General features: G+C 41.7%; 2 protein-coding genes across 2 annotated transcripts; both read right to left on the bottom strand.

Annotated features, from left to right (window-relative positions):
• Positions 1–4,674: 4,674 nt before the first annotated feature.
• Positions 4,675–8,189, bottom strand: LOC124136991. The gene is made up of 3 exons (XM_046503072.2): positions 7,994–8,189; positions 5,869–6,075; positions 4,675–5,344 (listed from the first exon to the last, which is right to left on the bottom strand). Exons 1-3 carry the CDS (start codon positions 8,058–8,060, stop codon positions 5,160–5,162), a joined length of 459 nt encoding a protein of 152 aa, XP_046359028.2. The 5' UTR covers positions 8,061–8,189; the 3' UTR covers positions 4,675–5,159.
• A 7,209-nt stretch (positions 8,190–15,398) lies between these two features.
• Positions 15,399–19,491, bottom strand: LOC124136984. The gene is made up of 3 exons (XM_046503064.2): positions 19,299–19,491; positions 16,376–16,582; positions 15,399–15,798 (listed from the first exon to the last, which is right to left on the bottom strand). The coding sequence occupies exons 1-3, from the start codon at positions 19,363–19,365 to the stop codon at positions 15,620–15,622; spliced, it is 453 nt and encodes a 150-aa protein (XP_046359020.1). The 5' UTR covers positions 19,366–19,491; the 3' UTR covers positions 15,399–15,619.

The following is a 19,491-nucleotide window of genomic DNA, read 5'->3' as shown; positions in this document are numbered from 1 at the left end:
AGGGCGAGAGCGAGAGAGAGCGAAGGAGAGAGAGAGGAGAGATAGAGAGCTACAGAGAGTGAAAGAGATAGGAGAGAGAGAGCGAAGGTGAGATAGAGAGAGAGCTACAGACAGAGTGAGAGAGAGCTAAAAAGAGAGAGAGAGGAGATATAGAGAGAGCTACACAGAGGGAGAAGGAGAGAGAGAGGAGAGGGGGCGAGTGAGATAGCCATACGGAGAGGAGTGGCTGGTAAATAATTGAACTATTTCGTACAAACTCATTTACTGTCATACAGCGATCATATTCACAGAGAGAACGGGAGAATAAGGGCACGCCAAATGGAAACACAAAGGAAAGTATAAGGAGGGGAGATAACTCGGAGGAAGGTGAGTGAAGTACAAGTTCTAGAACTTTTGGGGGTTGATTCCCAGTCCGGACTTCTATTTCCATGGAAGCCTCGGTATCAGTGGGAATGATCGCTGACTTTATGTGCTGGCGACTAGGTGCTTCACTCTGAGAGCTGGGGTTCAAATCTAGGAGGGGATTCAACACCCAAAAAGTACTAGAATTTGTATTTTTTACTAAGAAAATGGCCCCTCGAATATAACATTTACCACTTTCTAAAAAGGCGTTGGGTATTCATGATAGCTTTCGGCCATGGGAGTCGTGCCAGTTTACACTTTTCAGAGGGGTACACCAAGTACACGATCCCTTGGTATCCCTTGGTTGGTCTAACTGGGCGTGTGGTGATATCCCTTGGTATCCCTTGGTTGGTCTTACTTGGCGTGTGGCGATATCCCTTGGTATCCCTTGGTTGGTCTAACTGGGCGTGTGGCGATATCCCTTGGTATCCCTTGGTTGGTCTAACTGGGCGTGAGGTGATATCCCTTGGTATCCCTTGGTTGGTCTTACTGGGCGTGTGGCGATATCCCTTGGTATCCCTTGGTTGGTCTAACTGGGCGTGTGGCGATATCCCTTGGTATCCCTTGGTTGGTCTAACTGGGCGTGTGGCGATATCCCTTGGTATCCCTTGGTTGGTCTAACTGGGCGTGAGGTGATATCCCTTGGTATCCCTTGGTTGGTCTTACTGGGCGTGTGGTGATATCCCTTGGTATCCCTTGGTTGGTCTAACTGGGCGTGTGGCGATATCCCTTGGTATCCCTTGGTTGGTCTAACTGGGCGTGTGGCGGTATCCCTTGGTATCCCTTCGCAGGACTTGGTTGGCGTGTGAAGGAAGTCTTGAGTAGATCTTGCTGGGCGTGTGGCGGTATTCCTTGGTAGGTCTTGCTGGGCTTGTGGCGGTATCCCTTTGTATCCGTTGTTAGATCTTGCTGGGCGTGTGGCGGTATTCCTTGGTAGATCTTGCTGGGCCTGTGGCGGTATCCCTTTCTTGGGACTTGTGGTTGTTAACCTTCTAGCCCCTCTCAGGCAGCGTGGATTGTATACTCCTCAGGGAGCTGAGAATGGTTATTGAGTGCACACTAAACCATTGAACGGGGTAATAATAGGGCTTTGAGCACGCCCTTATGTTGTGTGGAAATATGCGCAATATTCACTCTTCAAAAACTGAAACGCACAGGAGATAATGAGAATGTTGATTTTGTTTATTGATGAAACATTCAATACAAATTAAATATTTTGGATTGAACGATGTCAGTCACATGTTCGTTAACTGGTGTAGTGTACAAACGTCTGTTTTATGTTATGTTATGGACATGAAATGCACATGCATTGCCTGGAAAGTTCCGGAAGGTAGGTAGGTAGTGCCTGCCTCAACTCTCACACATTCTTTCACACAGTTCGTCCCATGCATATTCATCGCTTTGGTACCAGTTTCTTTGTGAGGATCGCTCATAACCTCTGATTCCTTGCCTAGCCCATCTCGGAAGCTTGACCACTGTCGCCGCTGGGTGAATATATATTATTATCACTGACTTTTGCCATCACCACTATATTTTTATTTTATTTTATTTATATTGTACAACCACTCTGTTGTTTACTGCCATTGTAATTGTTGTGAATTAATTTGTATTGATTTGTTGACTTAAATAATTTTGCAATACATTTGTTGATTGTATACCACTTGTTGGTTGTTTGTTGGTTTCACACTAAGTACTTTTACGTACAGATTTGTGGATTAGCATATTGTTTAAATTCGGTTTAACGTCGCGTCCAAGATTATTGGACATATATAGCGACGTGCATGCACGTGTGTTTGTGTGGCTTCTTGTACTAGTCCGGACTGATGCCGATTTATAGTGCCAGCTCACTGAGATACCATGCCACAGTTTAACACGAATACCCTACTCAGACACAGTATACTGACTCCGAGCCGACCAGTCCTTGTTTCAGCCCCGAAATGCCGAGGGCCAGACAGCGTAACAACAAGTACCATATTTTAACGTCTTTTGGTATGATGCGGCCGGGGATCGAACCCCTGACCTTCCGCTCTCCGGGCGCACGCTCTACCACTAGACAAAGGAGGCGGTGGTTTCAATTTGGGAATCGAATACAGTTTGTATTAACCTGAATGCTTCCATGGATATGGGTGATGATGATAATTCCACAAAGTATATAAACTAAGGTTTCTACGTAGAATGGTATTCAGGAAGGAACTAGTGTGGACTTTTCTCAACGGCAGCATGCTGTTTCAAAACAATTACATAAAAGACATTTTCAGATGTCAAAAAGAAGCTAATGGCAGACATTTTCTAATGTCAGAGGTTGGAAGAAACAGAAGGCGAAACAGGAACCAGTATGGCTGTTCACAACGTGATGAACCTCAGAGATTCACGGTCGCCTCAAATCGCCATGGCAGTGAAATAAGTTAAACTGACCTCCACAAACTGATCCCGTTCCGTACTTGCTCCCGTATCTTGTGAGGGAAAACACACGGACATGTATCCACGAATTCCGAATGTGTCCACAACACCCAACAACCCATGATCAGTACTTTCCTGTTTCCTGTTGAGGTTAACAGCGCCTGGAACAAAGACCTGGAACCCGGTCCACAAAGCGATCTTAGTGCTAAGATCGTTGGTCGTAACTCCCATACTTTATCATAGGCTACGATCAACGTAGCACTAAGATCGCTTTGATGAACGGGGCCCTGAACCTCTGGAACAAGCGGAGACTTAGACTAACATTTAGTCAATGAAATCTTATATTACACAATATCCTTCTCGACTCTTAAAAAATCTCCCTATGCTGATTTGCTAGCTAGAGCTGGCTAGACTTGCTTTTGTATGCGTTTCTAGATTATTATTTTCCATAAAATAAATATATTCCACAGTCATGGTGCAGGACTAGCAGAGACTTGCCGCCTCGCGACATTGCAAGTCTTACGTGTGGCTTTGTGTGACAGTATCGCTGGACTGGACACGTGGCGACACAACCATGCATTAGAAGACCACCTGTTCTCATTACAACGTATGTGACCTCTATCGGTATCAGGAAACAGGTTTCAACGCGGGTGAAGAACAGTAATACTAGTTCATTAATAACAAAACACCACCTACCGTTTCCAGCAAAATATCCATACTTTTAAAAGATACATATTTCTATGCTGTGATGCTAATGCCTACAAATTGAATTAACTGATAACGGAAGCACTCTCTTTTTATGTTTAATGTTTGTCAAGTTATATTAAATGCGGTGTGATAGACAATGCGTCTGCTCCACATCCGGGTTCGATTCCAAACTAGTGCAAATTGAGTGAAGACCTTTTCTATGTCTTCCGTCGTGTCATTGCTGGGGAATGGCTAAAAACAGCGTAAAACAATATTCACTCACACTATATATTCAGAATGAATTCAGCATTTTGACAGTAGTTGTTGTTTTTAGTACATTTAAATGTCAATATGGATATAAAAGTTCAGTTTTCAATGTTTACTGATGGAAATATCGTTTGTTAGAAGATTCTTATGAGTTCGATTGTGAAGGCTGTTGGTGGATGTTAATACACAATTTAGATTTTGTGACACACAATACAGATGTTCGTACCCTGACTAGTATGGAAATGTTTTTGTCGCTTTTTGATTGTGCATACGAGTCAGAACCTTTTGACAGATTAGCAAAATGGAAACAAGGGAATGTGGTCAAGTAGTTAACTTCAGCTTCAGGTAGACCTTAAACTGATGTGCTCAATAATTATCAAATATACAATTCCCTTCCACTCATTGACCCACCTGAGCTAGAAATATGAGACAAGTGAAACTGACTCATCTGATTCATATTTAGATCTACAATTATTATCCACAACACTATATGACAAGAGAGGTGGCGTCATCTTTCCATTATGTCGAGCAATATTCCAGCAACTCCAGCCTTTGATGTCTACATTTTCCAACTTTTGAGTTACAATAGACCATGCTCTTTCTACCAAGATTACAAAGAGCGTCTTACGGCTCAAAAGTTGTATCATAAAGGTTACAGTGAGTGAGTGAGTGAGTGAGTAAGGTTTTACGCCGCTTTAAGCAATATTCCAGCAATATCACGGCGGGGGACACCAGAAATGGGCTTCACACATTGTACCCATGTCGGGAATCGAACCCGGGTCTTCGGCGTGACGAGCGAACACTTTAACCACTAGGCTACCCGACCGCCCCCGTAAAGGTTACAACATTCAAGACAACAGAAGGCATGGTTGGAAATTGAAAAACTATTTTGGATGAAAAGACAGACAAAATAGTAAATAAATATATATTTCTTTTAATCTTATTGTTTATTTGTAGCATCATTTTAATGCGTTTATGAAGCGTTATTGTTATGTTTCAATAAGTAATACATGCAGTACTATATCTACCCCAACCTTGAATGATCGTCCTCATAAACACTGGTCATGAGCAACAAGATAGTTACTAGCACAGTAGATGTAGGTGCTGCAGTTGTTGTAGATATAGGTGCTGCTGTTGTTGTAGATGTAGTTGCTGCAGTTTTGGCTGTGGTTACTAGGAGTTGTAGATATAGGTGCTGCAGTTGTCGTGGCTGTGGTTACTAGGGGTTGTAGATGTAGGTGCTGCAGTTGTCGTGGCTGTGGTTACTAGGAGTTGTAGATGTAGGTGCTGCAGTTGTCGTGGCTGCGGTTACTAGGAGTTGTAGATGTAGGTGCTGCAGTTGTCGTGGCTGTGGCTACTAGGAGTTGTAGATGTAGGTGCTGCAGTTGTCGTGGCTGCGGTTACTAGGGGTTGTAGACGCATCCCTGGCTCCGTGGCACAGCAGGGTACTCTTTGGGATTGACGCACACGAGTAGTTCGTTGTGGTAGTAGGTTTCCTCGCCACATTGGAAAGTGTATGAGATATGGAACGTGTTGAAACAGATGTTGTAGCGGCTACAATCTTCCGCCAGAGAACCCGGTTGACAGTCTGTTAAAAAAAGAGTATGATGTGACCTGAACGTCTTCGCGTAGCTTTTACAGTAAATTAGAATGTTATAATGTCGGCCTGCACATATGTGACCGATGTTGTTAATGCTCAATAAATATTTCACCTTAAATCTGTGTCATGAACGTAGTTGCCAAACAAGACAATGAGTGAGTGAGTGAGTTGGGTTTAACGCCGCTTTTAACAGTCTTCCAGTTATATCGCAGCGTGTCAGCTTAATGTGGGAGGAAAGCCCGAATGCAGGTCTCGGACGTTTACCACTCCGGTGAAACATAGCACGGGTATGGTGCTGACAAACCTAGAAACACAACTCTGCAACTGTGCGCGGCAAATCGCGGCTCCTTAGACGACTAGACGACTAGTACAAGTAGTTTAGTTGTTGCTGTAGCAGTGGTTCTGTTGTTCCAGTGTAACTGGATGTCGTTATAATGCTGTTGATAATAGTTGTGATATGTGTAGTAACAGTGGTAGTTGTGACCAAGAGGTAACAATAGTTGAGCACTAACCATATTGAGACGGAATGGTTATATCGATGCATTCCACCGCATCACACCTGCCAGTGTCTGGATTGAAGATGGAGCCCCCAGCACAGGGCATTGGTTCGTAAGCGATGATGAAGTTCCAGCACGAGAGGTAGTATCTACACCCCATGCCTTCGACCATGATGTTCCCTGTGCCATCCCGGAACACATCACACCGGCGATCCGGTGCCACTGCAACAAACAGGATCAGATGTAGACTTCACTGATGACTTACCCTCATCTATGACTGCCTCTACACAACCATTGCGAGTGACTTAAAAAACACATTCTATGCACAGAACTATTCTGACTGACTCTAGACAACCATTAAGACTGACTCTACACAACTATTGCGAGTGACTTCAAAAACACATTCTATGCACAGAACTATTCTGACTGACTCTAGACAACCATTAGGACTGACTCTACACAACCATTAGGACTGACTCTACACAATCATTAGGACTGACTCTACACAACCATTAGGGCCGAATCTACACAACCATTAGGACTGACTCCACACAACCATTAGTACTGACTATACACAACCATATGACTGATTCTACACAACCATAAGGACTGACTCTACACAACTATTAGGACTGACTCTACACAACCATATGACTGATTCTACACAACCATAAGGATTGACTCCACACAACCATTAGGACTGACTCTACATAACCATTAGGACTGACTCAGAAACACCAGGACTGTCGTCAAAAAAAACCAATTAGGGATGCATCTACAGAACCACACCGAGGGGCCCTTATGAACCATATGAACGGACTCTATTGAACATAATGACTGGCTCTATTTACCCGGTATGGGCTCACTAAGTAGGGTCCTAAGTATAGGTAGGAACAACAGGAGTTGGAGCCTAATCGCATGTATAAATTGCATATTTGCCCTGGGACGTGCATTTCATCACTCGAGCTGCGACAGGCACATCTTCCCGAGGCAACGGAGTTAACTGACTATACAAGTCCAGTTTCCACCCTTGCCGAACTAGGCTGGTATTATGGAGTTACGTTTTGTCTTGACTAACGAGTCTATGCATAGTCCAAACAAAATCGCGCACCGAAATCAAAATCCGGTTCGTAAACTGTCGTGCAGATTTCGATCGATTGCAGGGTTTGCAAAGCATGTGCATCGCAAATTCGTTGTCAGCAGATATTTTCCAAATCCTTTCATGTTTTTAATCAAGGTGCTCACTTGATTTGATGCATTTCGCGATGTAAGACCCGTTTTATCACAATATAGATCTTGATTATCGATCAGATCGTCCTGACTGGGCGCCACCATTTTGTGTGAAGCAAACGCAAGTGATACGAGAGGTGGAATCTGATTGGTCCATAGGAGAGGCTTAAAAGGGACATAATTGGTAATAGCCACTGGTGGTGCAGCGATCGAGCCCAGTAATTCCAGCCTAGTTCGGCAAGGGTGGAAACTGGACTTTAAAAGTCAGTTAACTCCCTTGCCTCGGGAAGATGCCACAGGCACAGGGAACATATTTCACGTGCATCACACAGTGACGATATCTTTTAAAATAAGGTTAACATGACAATTCTGTTTGAACATTTTAGGTGCTAAGGTTCTTTGAATGTTCGCCATTGTTTAAACAGGTGAGAGCATGCGTACCCTGCATTGGCATCATCAGCCCTCCTCCCTCTAACCTTTACTCACGACTGAAAATTAAAAAAACTATTATGATTCAATCTATAATTTAGTTTACATGGTGGTCTCTGAAGAATCAGTAACTGAAAATATGGTGTTTAATTCATGGACGCCTCACTACTGCAGTATCAGTACTTGATAATGTGATGTTAATTTAGAAATGTTTCACAACCGCAGTATCAGTTATTGATAGTCAAGTTTTACCCACCTTGATTCCTCAATCATGCTAACGTGTTACCTTTTACGCAACACTGAACAAAGGAAGTGTGCCTTGATGCATAGGTTCAACGCATAACGACAACTCGTCTGTTTAACAAGGTAACGCATCTCTGTCTACAACCGTTTAACAATGGCGTCGTTGAGCGTTAAGGCAACGTCAACAGGCTGATGTTACGTTGACAGTTTACATAACTCCAGGTGAAGAATCACTTACCTTTGTGTCCGTCAATAGCGAGGACAAGTCCCAGAAGAGCAATACCGATACCAGAGAATTTCAACATCTTGTATAAACTCTGTTGTTTAAAAAGGCGACGAATCGGTTTGACGTGTAGATGTGAAAACTCCAAAAGCAGAACTGCCGAAATGCTGTGAGACCTCTTTATTATAGGAGCACGTGGAACAGGTGCACTCCCCTTATGTAAATTGTGAAAATGTGACTTCGAAATGTCTTTTGTCTGAAGTATGCTGCATCTTGTAGAAAAATATACAAGTCTTTTAAGTTGTTTGATCATGTTGTTTGTCGACGACTTGTAGCAATGCATATTTGTCGAGTTTATGGGATGATCGGAATGTAGATTGTGGAACCATTTCACACACGGTGACATTCTTCTGCAACGTCATCAGAAATGGCAAGACAATCGAAGCAAATGTTGAACCGAATAAAAAATAGTTTTGTAGAGGATTACAACGAGATAAATATCAAAGTGAAAGAAGGATACTGGGTGCAGTGTATTTATGGAGACGTGTATAGGTCACATGGAAGGGTTTGGGTATACCCTGGATGTTGTTTGATAATAAGACATGCACGGTGGAGATAGAACGGGGGGACAGGGATGGAGGGGGCAGAGGAAATACAGAGTATTAGGGACACAGAGAGACAGAGAGAGAGAGAGAGAGAGAGAGAGAGAGAGAGAGAGAGAGAGAGAGAGAGAGAGAAAAGAAAGAGAGAAAGAAAGAGAGAGAGAGTAAGAGAGCGAGAGAGAGAGAAAGAAAGAGAGAGAGAGTGAAAGAGAGAGAAAAAGAGAAAGAGAGAGAGATTGGAGTCATATCACATGTTCAGCTTGAGACAGGTCAGGGGATCTTGCATGTCAGTGTAACATATTGACATTTATAAGACAACCTGACTCATCAGTGACCTTTCTCCACCGAGGTACTGAAGACGTCGGGGCTGCTGTTCTGCGGACAGGTTAGTTCAACTGGCTGGGCGCCTCGGACGGAAACCGTTGATGCGTAGATGTCGTTGGATTGTCCTCGCAGATACGCCCAATTGGGGATGGTACGAGCTGTGAGAGTTGCTTCCTGGAACCTGTGTCGAAGATGCATATTTTGAATCCTTATGTCTTGGCAAGGGGTTGTGTAATTATCAACTACTTGTGTTCGGAAGACGTTGAGTGAGTGAGTGAGTATGGTTTTACGCCGTTTTTAAGCAATATTCCAGCAATATCACGGCGGGTGGCATCAGAAATTGTCTTCACACATTGTACCCATTAGGGAAAACAAACCTGTGTCTTCGGCTTGACGAGCAACGCTTTTACCACTAGGCTACCCCACCGCCCCGAAGAGGATTGAAAACTTCCGTATCAAAATTGACAAAATAACCCAAACGTGCTAAGGTGGCCCATGCGTTTATTCGATGCCTGTTTAAATGATGATCACTCACGAACTGAAAGGGTTGCTGGATATATTGAAACTGAGTTATACTGAGATCATTTCTGTTGGATTATTGTTACGAAGATGGACTATGATGCATTTGTAGTTGTCGATTGAAGATGCGTCTATTGATGCGTTATAGATTACATATTGTAACAAAACTCCTGTTATATCAAGGTAATAGGTACTTCAATGTTCGCACTTACAGCCTTTTATGACGGTGGGGCAACTCCCAGCCATCACACTAATTTCAATCATGGTACCAGCATCATGCTGTATGTTATTAGGATGACATACCTTTATGCAGTGTTTTACCAAGTTACAGAGTCAAGTATAACGGTAAATTCCAACTTGAGTCGCGTTAGTCATGCTTACAGTCGCTATCTTGGATTTTCTGACGTCACGTTTGCGTATCATGTGGGTTTAGGCCACCAATAAATAGACCTTCAAGGTTAACTTCGGCGGCGGCAGTTCTGTCTTTGACAAGCAAGGTAGGGTTCCAGGGTTTCGTCACCGCTAAGTTCTATTTATCGCATTTCAAGAGATTTTTATTGTATCACTTTTAATTTATATGCCTAATATTGATACTTGGTCTGAATTTGATCGTGGATTGGTGACTATTTACCTTATGACGTCTTGTTGACGTCCGGACGTTTCGAGATTCCGACAGCCATTCCGGATTCATTCCGACGGAATATTCCAAGATCGTAATTATTCAAGCATACAAGTTAGAGTTGTTGTCATCACAAGTCGCAAGTGATGTGTCATCCGTATAAAATATTACAGTTTACAGTCTATAAATAGATGTTTTGACTGTCGTCGAATGCCATCGCGACCGGGGGCTCCGAGGTCATTCCGACGGGATTGTTTACGTTATCAAGATGCGCGGTGATGCCGTGACAGTCATGGGGTTTCAGCTACCGATGTTTAGAATCGATCCTATAATATAGAAATTAAATAATTATATTATATTTAATTCCAAGCTTTAACTGGGATTTGACCTACATCGCATTTTGACAGCCCTTGGAGGTGTGGCCTCATTGTCATTCATTCTGGGTCACGTGACTTCCGGAATGTATTGTTTACATTAGATGGATCCAGTTCCGGTTGCAGCAAAGTTCGTACAATTTCAAGTTTCAAAGTTTATTGTACACTTTAATTGTTCAGATATATCAATCGTGGGATACAGAGTCACTATGTCACAGACAATGCCGAGCGACTGATGTTTCCAGTTCAGTTGACAGTCGGTACAGTGTCTCGAGACCTCGAGCTAATGTACAAGATTTTTCAGTTCAGTTATTAATTAATAAACAAGTTATTGAACTTTACCTTCTTGTTGTGTGATCATTCTGTTTCGACATTCATAACTTTGTAGATCCTTGTGATATATTTTCGCTAAACGTCGTCTCCAAGCTCTGGTATTTATTGTGTCACATATTGTGGCTGGTGCAGCGTCCATTTATATTAGTAGTTTATCCACGAGTAATTATCGGCCAGTCTTTGGCCATTCCGTTATAATGTATAGAAAAGTCCAAGCTTAAATTCAGATGTCGAGTAGCCCCACTTCATGGCTGATGATATGCCATCAAACTTTTCGAGGAAAAACATGTTTTAACTTTCAACATCCAAGATGTTTTATTCATCGCCCGCATATTACCGAAATCGCGTAACCTTTTTAATAAATGTTGTGTTCATCCACGGCCGTTTATTGCCAAAAGACGTTAAAAGTTTGGACTTGTTGTTACCCTGCCTGGTACTCGGTATTAAGGGTATAAAACTAATTTCTCAGTGGGCTAGCACTATAAAACCGGATAAGTCGCACTCATATTTGCAGCCACACACAACCCTGCAAGCGAGTCACATTGTCGACGAAGTAATGTTTAGTCCCATTTCACCTCCACCACTAGATGTTATAGCGTATGTGACATTTTAAATAAGTTTAATGATTTACAGAAGACGCGGTTGTGTTTGGGCAACGCCGGGTATATTTTACTATCCAAATTAAGAAATGCACTTGTTATCGTACGATAATTGTCTTAAGAATATTTTAGCTTGTTAGCATTATATACTCCTAAATGAATGAGACAAAATCCTTTCCATATTCATAAGAAATATCTGCCAAACACAGAGTCTATTGTACAATTGCGACTATATCATGAGCAAGTGTTTATGAATCATTATAAAATCGTGATGACACCAGGTTTTCACGATAAGGTGAGGGTATGCTCCCCGTCACAAACACATGCAAAGGCAAGTCAATTCTAACCTAAACAAACACAGGAACATAAGTCAAAATATGGACCGCATCGGATATCAGCTTTGTCACTAATGCGTCAAACTTGGCGGCTACAGTTATAGTGGTGCTTGGTCGGCACAGGATATTTCCATAGTTGTGCAGGGGCGGTCGGGTAGCCTAGTGGTTTAAGCGTTCGCTCGTTTCGCCGAAGACCCAGGTTCGATTCCCCACACGTTCGAACAGTTAAATCACCCATCCTACAGCCCAGACGTAGCCCCCAGTGACTATGTCCTGTTCCAGCAAATGAAATCTGCCCTACGTGGAAGACACTTCCAGGATGACGAGGACATACAGGCTGCCACAGAGGCGTGGCCAATCTGCGCGTTTCTATAAAAGTGGTATATAATGGAATAAGTGTATTGAGATGTATGGAGATTATATTGAACAATAAAAGTGCTAAAGATATCCTGCGACTTGGTCTTATATTGAAGTTGCAAAACTTATTGAATGCCCCTCGTAAGTATTGTACAAGCCGTGGTATGGCTTGAATATTGCTAGAAAGCGGCATAAAACCCAACACAAAACTCGCTCACTGAAGATGTTAGAACGAACCACTGAGGGGGCACTCCTTCACAAAGTCATATATTTGTCTCCAACCCCAAACAATTACGGACAGGTATTACACAAAGTACAATGGTCATTGTTTTGTTAAAATGGTAGGCCAGAGATAAATTAACCACTCATTTTGATGTCACCATTTTTCAAAGTGGGGGATTTCGGTTTAACGCCGCTTTGAAAAGGTGCTTTACGTATGTCACTTGATTGTCGGCTTAATGTGTTAGCGCAGCCCTTTCCATGTCGTCCACTTAGTTTGGAGTCTGGTTAGGTTAGAATATCGAGTATATTGGTCATGGACGCTAATTTGAACCTGGCACAAAAGACATAGTTTGCCGAAATGAGTGAGTGAGTTGAACTCTGCTGAGAAGATTATCTAACGAATTGTCAGGGTAATGTGGGAGGACAATCCGAAGTCATGCAGGTAATAGACGTTTACAGACGTTTACAGACGTTACAGACATCGTGAAACCCATGAGCAGGGCTATGGTGCTGGCAAACAGGTGTCATAATCACGGCGATCTTGGATTCGAACCCGGCTCAATTTTTAGGTTGATACGACTGTGCCCCCTTTTCCGGAATACGATTTGTGTTTGGCTATATGTTTGTGTTTCTGGTGTGTACAGCAAGCACAGTGGTATCCAGGGAACTAGTATGGCCCCGTGTTCTGGATGTCTACTGATGGTCACATGTGTACAAGAGCTCTGGGCCCCGTTCAACAATGTGATAGTAGTGCTAAGATGATCTTAACTCCCACAGTTTAACACAGACTAGGATCGCTTTGCGAAACGGGGCCGAGCACCCAAAATTCCTTAATTCGGAAATGTGTCTATGTGGACGAGTTCAATGGGAACGTCACCGTCCCTAATAATAATTAACGGGGTGTCGTTGTGCTGCATCTGGTTCCCACTTTGCCTGCCCAGGATCAAAGGTCAAGTCGGGATGCAATAGACGCACATTCCCACAGGTACGTCTGGTGTCACTGTCACGTCACGTCATCAGCATTCCACAATTGCACTACGTCATAACGTTCTAATTTCATAGCCAAACTGTTACCAAACAATGCGTTTTTATCGGGATGACAATAAAAAATTCTATTCTATTTTTTTTTCGATGATCTTACAACCGATGATTTTGTTTAGCGATGATCGTGCAATCGACTCAGATATGTCTTATTAATATGAAAAGGGCTTTGTCGCTTTCATTAAATATACAGTATCAACGCTTGAGAATAATCAGTCAAAGTTATCGGCCGAAACAGAGGACCGCCTCCGTGGTCTAGTGGTAGAGCGTCCGCCCGGAGAGCGGAAGGTCCGGGGCTCGATCCCCGGCCGCGTCATACCAAAAGACGTTAAAAGATGGTACTTGTTGTTACCCTGTCTGGCGCTCTGCATTAAGGGGCTAAGACAAGGACTGGTCGGCTCGGAGTCAGTATACTGTGTCTGAGTGGGGTATTCATGTTAAACTGCGGCATGGTATCTCAGTGAGCTGGCACTATAAATCGGCATCAGTCCGGACTACAAGCAGCCACACACATACATGCACGTCGCCATATAAATGCAATAATCTTGGACGCGACGTTAAACCCAATTTCACCTCTCCTTACCTCACCGAAACAGAAGTAAAATGCAAAATAGTGGGGGAAACATATGAAAGATGACTGAAAATTAGTTATGACACCAGGTGTTCGCGAAAAGAATTAGCATGTCCTGCTTACTCGGAATGTTTTGTAAATGTCTCCTTTTAATCCCTCCATTTAGATTTTTGAATCATTCCTTTTCACAGTTTCACAGAAAAACGTTCTGACTGCACTTTGTACCACACAGTTTCCAAATACATAATATGGATGTTCATCCCCCAGTTGATGTGTGTCCAGTCTTTCCCCCTCTGTGTTGGTCCTAAAGAACTAAAGGCCACTTGCCACCGAGACAAATATCACACACCCCTCTCCTCACACCCGAACTCCCCCGTACACATTGTAGGCAAAATAACAATCTTTTTATCCTGATAATAGAGAAAAGGGCAACTTGAGGTCAAAGAAAGGTCACATTAGCTATGTTTATGAACATCGTTGATTTACGTCTGAAGTTTTAAGGTCATAGAAAGTCGGATGATACGGCCCTGTGACAAAAACACGAATAACCAACGCTGCTATTGGATGGGTTAACAGGCATTCGAGTCTCTTTGTACCGTTAACTCCAGCTTCGCTAAATACGTTATTCTCATTTCATTAGTCAGATGAATAGCCAGGACAATAGGAGCACCGATGGGATGGGATAGGATGGGGGGTACTCAACTCCTTATAGTTTAGTTTTGCCACCGTCTCTCGTGACATGGATGAATGATGGCAAGAACTGTTTGTCACGTTAGGATTCTGGCAATGACGTTGTGCTGTGCTATTTATATGCTGTCCTTGCCCTAATTGGACTAGTGCCATATGTTCACGTAAAAACTTGTCTTGCCTTTGCATGTGTTTGTAACGGGTGGCACTGGTGGGGCACGGTACCTAACTCATCTGTTTCATATTTAAATCTTTGCATGATAATTCAGAGTCAGAAGTGTAGAAATGTCCTGCTCTACCGGCATCGCCCACCACTCACACATATTTCATTAAAAAGAAGTGTAGACACGTTGAGAACATTTCCAAATTTGACACCTTTTTCGTTAACAATATTTGCTATTCATCGCTATTTGCTTAGTGATTCAGAAACACATGCTTATGATATACTCGGAAATGTATACTGGAATCTGCCTTTAGCAGAGATTTTAAATGATTATCGAAATGGTTTTGTCGTTTTTTTTATTGTATTTTGAATACAATTTGTTTGTAAGGTTGGTGTTTCTCAATGCTTTGTATGAGGCGCTAGTCGCATAATATAGAAGGAATCAGTACAATGGACGGAGATGTCTTAGGATTATGGAAAGGGTTTCGTCGCTTTTATTTACTCTTTCATAGTGTTGTATTTGCTCCAGTATTTGAGACTGGTGAATCGCCACATGCTGGAAGATACCATCCGAATCTATCACTGAATGCGGTATGCAGTTCGGATGCCAGACACGGTAAGAAATTAAAAGACTATTTTTGGTGTAAAGTTAGACAAAATAGGAAATAATTAAATATTTCTTTTAATTTTATTGTTCAAATGTAAGATAATGTTATGGTGTTATGAAAACTGTATTGCTCTTTGTCTAAAAACAAATTACAATTCTTTGTCCACCCCATCTTAAAGGACTGTCCTCAGAAACATTTGTCATAAGCAAAAAGTGCTGCAGTTGTTGAAGATGTAGATGCTGCAGTTGTGGTAGATGTAGATGCTGCAGTTGTTGTGGATGCTGTGACTAGGGGTTGTAGGCACATCCCTGTTCTTCTGGCAAGTCCGGGTATTCGCTGGGATTTACGCACACGAGCATTTCGTTGTGGTAGTAGGTTTGCTCGCCACATTGGAAGGTGACATTGGGAGTGTTGAAACACAAGTTGTAGCGGGAACAGTCACCCGGTAGAGCACCCTCTTGACACGCTGTTCAAAATATAGAATGAAACCTTTTGACTTTTCCGTGTAGTATTTACAGTACATTTGTATAAAAACGGCTTCATCATATATATGTCGGCAGCGAGTACTCTTTTATGCTCTGTCAGTAATATTCCGACTCATTCCAGCAGCATGAAAATAATCGAGTTTTGGCCTACAAACCAGTGATTGATATAATGAACACCATCGGAGAACGATAATCAATCGTTAAGGATACCTTTTCTAACCCGGGTCCCCCAAGGGATATCTATCTGACCTAACCATATGTTGACATCATTTATGTTGTATTTAATTAATTAAATAACGTTACTGTACTACAGGCGGTAGTCAGTCAGTGGTAAAAACAGCAGTATGGGTACCCGTATGAGGTCGTATCGATGTCATTATTGCCGGGTGGTCAGTACGGCTGTCAGAGTACTCCTGGTATAAGTTGTGTAGCTGTTGCAGTAGCAGTTATGTTGTTCCAGTGTAACTAGATGTCGTTATGATGCTGTTGATAATAGTTGTGATATGTGTAGTTACAGTGGTAGTTGTGACCAAGAGGTATCAGTAATTGATCACTTACCGTATTGAGATCGAGTGTTTCCTTCGTTGCATTCCTCCGCATCACACATGCCAGTGTCTGGGTTGAAGATCGTCCCGCCAGCACAGTGCATGGGTTCGTAAGCGATGATGAAGTTCCAGCACGAGAGGTAGTATCTGCAATCCATGCCTTCGACCATGATGTTTCCTATGCCATCCCGGAACGCATCACACCGGGGATCCGGTGCCACTGCAACAAACACGATGAGATGTAGCAGCTGTTGCTTACAAGTGAAGAAGTCACTGATGACTTACCCTCATCTACGAGTGACTTTAAAGAAACATTCTGACTGACCCGACAGAACTATTCTGACTGATTCTACACAACCATTAGGATTGAATCTACAGAATCATTTTAACTGACTCTACACAACCATATGACTGACTCTACAGAATCATTCTAACTGACTCTACACAACCATGTGGATTGAATCTACAGAATCATTCTAACTGACTCTACATAACCATGGGGACTGACTCTACAGAATCACTCTGGCTGACTCTACACAACCATTAAGACTGACTCTACAGAATCATTCTGCCTGACTCTACACAACCATTAGGACTGACTCTACAGAATCACTCTGGCTGACTCTACACAACCATTAGGACTGACTCTACAGAATCATTCTGCCTGACTCTACACACCATTAGGGCTGACTCCACACAACCATTAGGACTGACTCTACGGAATCATTCTGCCTGACTCTACACAACCATTAGGGCTTACTCCACACAACCATTAGGGCTGACTAGTGCCAAGGTACTTTGAATGTTGGCCATGATTTAAACAGGTTAGAACATTTGGTCCATTGGGTATAATCTAGAGTCCACGGCGCCCCGCTATCTAACCAATACTTAAGAAAGTATTACGGCTCAACCTAAATTAACTATTATTTAGTATGACGGCCTCTGAAGAAAATATTGTGACTGAACCATTTAGTATGACGGTCTCTGAAGAAAATATTGTGACTGAAAATTTAGTATTACGGTCTCTGAAGAAACTATTGTGACTGAACAATTTAGTATTACGGTCTCTAAAGGAACTATTGTGACTGAAAATTTAGTATGACGGTCTCTGAAGAAACTATTGTGACTGAACAATTTAGTATTACGGTCTCTGAAGAAACTATTGTGAGTGAACAATTTAGTATTACGGTCTCTAAAGGAACTATTGTGACTGAAAATTTAGTATGACGGTCTCTGAAGAAACTATTGTGACTGAACAATTTAGTATTACGGTCTCTGAAGAAACTATTGTGAGTGAACAATTTAGTATTATGGTCTCTAAAGAAACTATTGTGAGTGACAATTTAGTATGACGGTCTCTAAAGGAACTATTGTGACTAGAAATTTAGTATTACGGTCTCTGAAGAACTTTTTTTGACTGAACAATTTTGTATGATGGTCTCTGAAGAAACTATTGTGAGTGAACAATTTAGTATTACGGTCTCTAAAGGAACTATTGTGACTGAAAATTTAGTATGACGGTCTCTGAAGAAACTATTGTGACTGAACAATTTAGTATTACGGTCTCTGAAGAACTTTTTTTGACTGAACAATTTTGTATGATGGTCTCTGAAGAAACTATTGTGAGTGAACAATTTAGTATTACGGTCTCTAAAGGAACTATTGTGACTGAAAATTTAGTATGACGGTCTCTGAAGAAACTATTGTGACTGAACAATTTAGTATTACGGTCTCTGAAGAAACTTTTGTGATTGAACAATTTAGTATTACGGTCTCTAAAGGAACTATTGTGATTGAAAATTTAGTATGACGAACTCTGAAGAAACTATATTGTGACTAAGCCATTTAGCATGATGGTCTCTGAAGAAACTATTTTGAATGAACGATTATGTATGATGGTCTCTTAAGAAACTATTGTGGCTGAACAAGATTGTTTAATGGTCTCTGAAGAAACTATTGTGACTGAACAGTTTTGTATGATGGTTTCTGAAGAAACTATTGTGACTGAACAATTTATTATGGCGGCCTCTGAAGAAACTATTGTGACTGAACATTTTTGTATGATGGTCTCTGAAGAAACTATGTGACTGAACAACATTGCATAAGAACAAAACATTATAACGTCACTATTTCAGTATCAACAACCGATAATATTGTGTTTAATTCAAAGATGGAGTGTCAACTATTGATAATATGGTACTTAATTGCAGATGCAGTATCAATTACTGCTTACATGATATATAATTAAAGATGCAGTATCAATAACTACTAATATGATATATAATTATAGATGCAGTATCGATAACTGCTAATATGTTTCTGAACTGTAGATGCAGTATCAATAACTACTAATATGATATCTAATTATAGATGCAGTATCGATAACTACTAATATGATATCTAATTATAGATGCAGTATCAATAACTACTAATATGATATCTAATTATAGATGCAGTATCGATAACTACTAATATGATATCTAATTATAGATGCAGTATCGATAACTACTAATATGATATATAATTATAGATGCAGTATCGATAACTACTAATATGATATCTAATTATAGATGCAGTATCAATAACTGCTAATATGGCGTGTCGTTGTAGATTCATTATCAATTAGTGATAATATAAAGTTAAGTTAAGTATCAATAATTGATCGTCAAGTTTTACCCACGTCGAAGTTTAGTGTTAACCAGGATCTCTCAATCATGCTAACGTTCACATTGACTGTTACCTTTTACGCGACACCGAACAAAGGAAGTCTGTTTTGATGCCTTGGTTCAACACATTAAGACAACGAGTCTGTTCAACAAACTAGCGCATCTCTATCTACAACCATTTAACACTGACGTCGGTGTGGCGTTAAGGCAACGTCAACAGGCTGATGTTACGCTGGCAGTTTACAGAAGTCCAGGTGAAGAATCACTTACCTGTTTGTCCGTCTACAGTGAAGACAAGTCCCAGAAGAGCAATACCGATACTAGAGAACGTCAACATCTTGTATAAAACCTGTTGTTTAAAAAGGCGAGGAATCGGTTTGACGTGTAGATGTGAAAACTCCAAAAGCAGAACTGCCGAAATGCTGTGAGACCTCTTTATTATAGGGGCACGTGGAACAGGTGC

Source organism: Haliotis rufescens, unplaced genomic scaffold (assembly GCF_023055435.1).
Source record: "Haliotis rufescens isolate VD_foot unplaced genomic scaffold, xgHalRufe1.0.p SCAF_1, whole genome shotgun sequence".
Classification (NCBI taxonomy): Eukaryota; Metazoa; Mollusca; class Gastropoda; order Lepetellida; family Haliotidae; genus Haliotis; species Haliotis rufescens.
This window is presented reverse-complemented; position numbering and strand designations above follow the sequence as displayed.

What these genes read in the sequence shown, in the direction of transcription:
- LOC124136991 (XM_046503072.2), bottom strand. Translation starts at nt 8,060, where the DNA reads ATGTTGAAATTCTCTGGTATCGGTATTGCTCTTCTGGGACTTGTCCTC. An exon ending in CGCTATTGACGGACACAAAG is followed by an intron (nt 6,076 to 7,993) that starts GTAAGTGATTCT and finishes TGTTTGTTGCAG; the next exon opens with TGGCACCGGATCGCCGGTGT. An exon ending in AACCATTCCGTCTCAATATG is followed by an intron (nt 5,345 to 5,868) that starts GTTAGTGCTCAA and finishes TTTTTTTAACAG; the next exon opens with ACTGTCAACCGGGTTCTCTG.
- LOC124136984 (XM_046503064.2), bottom strand. Translation starts at nt 19,365, where the DNA reads ATGTTGACGTTCTCTAGTATCGGTATTGCTCTTCTGGGACTTGTCTTC. An exon ending in CACTGTAGACGGACAAACAG is followed by an intron (nt 16,583 to 19,298) that starts GTAAGTGATTCT and finishes TGTTTGTTGCAG; the next exon opens with TGGCACCGGATCCCCGGTGT. An exon ending in AAACACTCGATCTCAATACG is followed by an intron (nt 15,799 to 16,375) that starts GTAAGTGATCAA and finishes TATTTTGAACAG; the next exon opens with CGTGTCAAGAGGGTGCTCTA.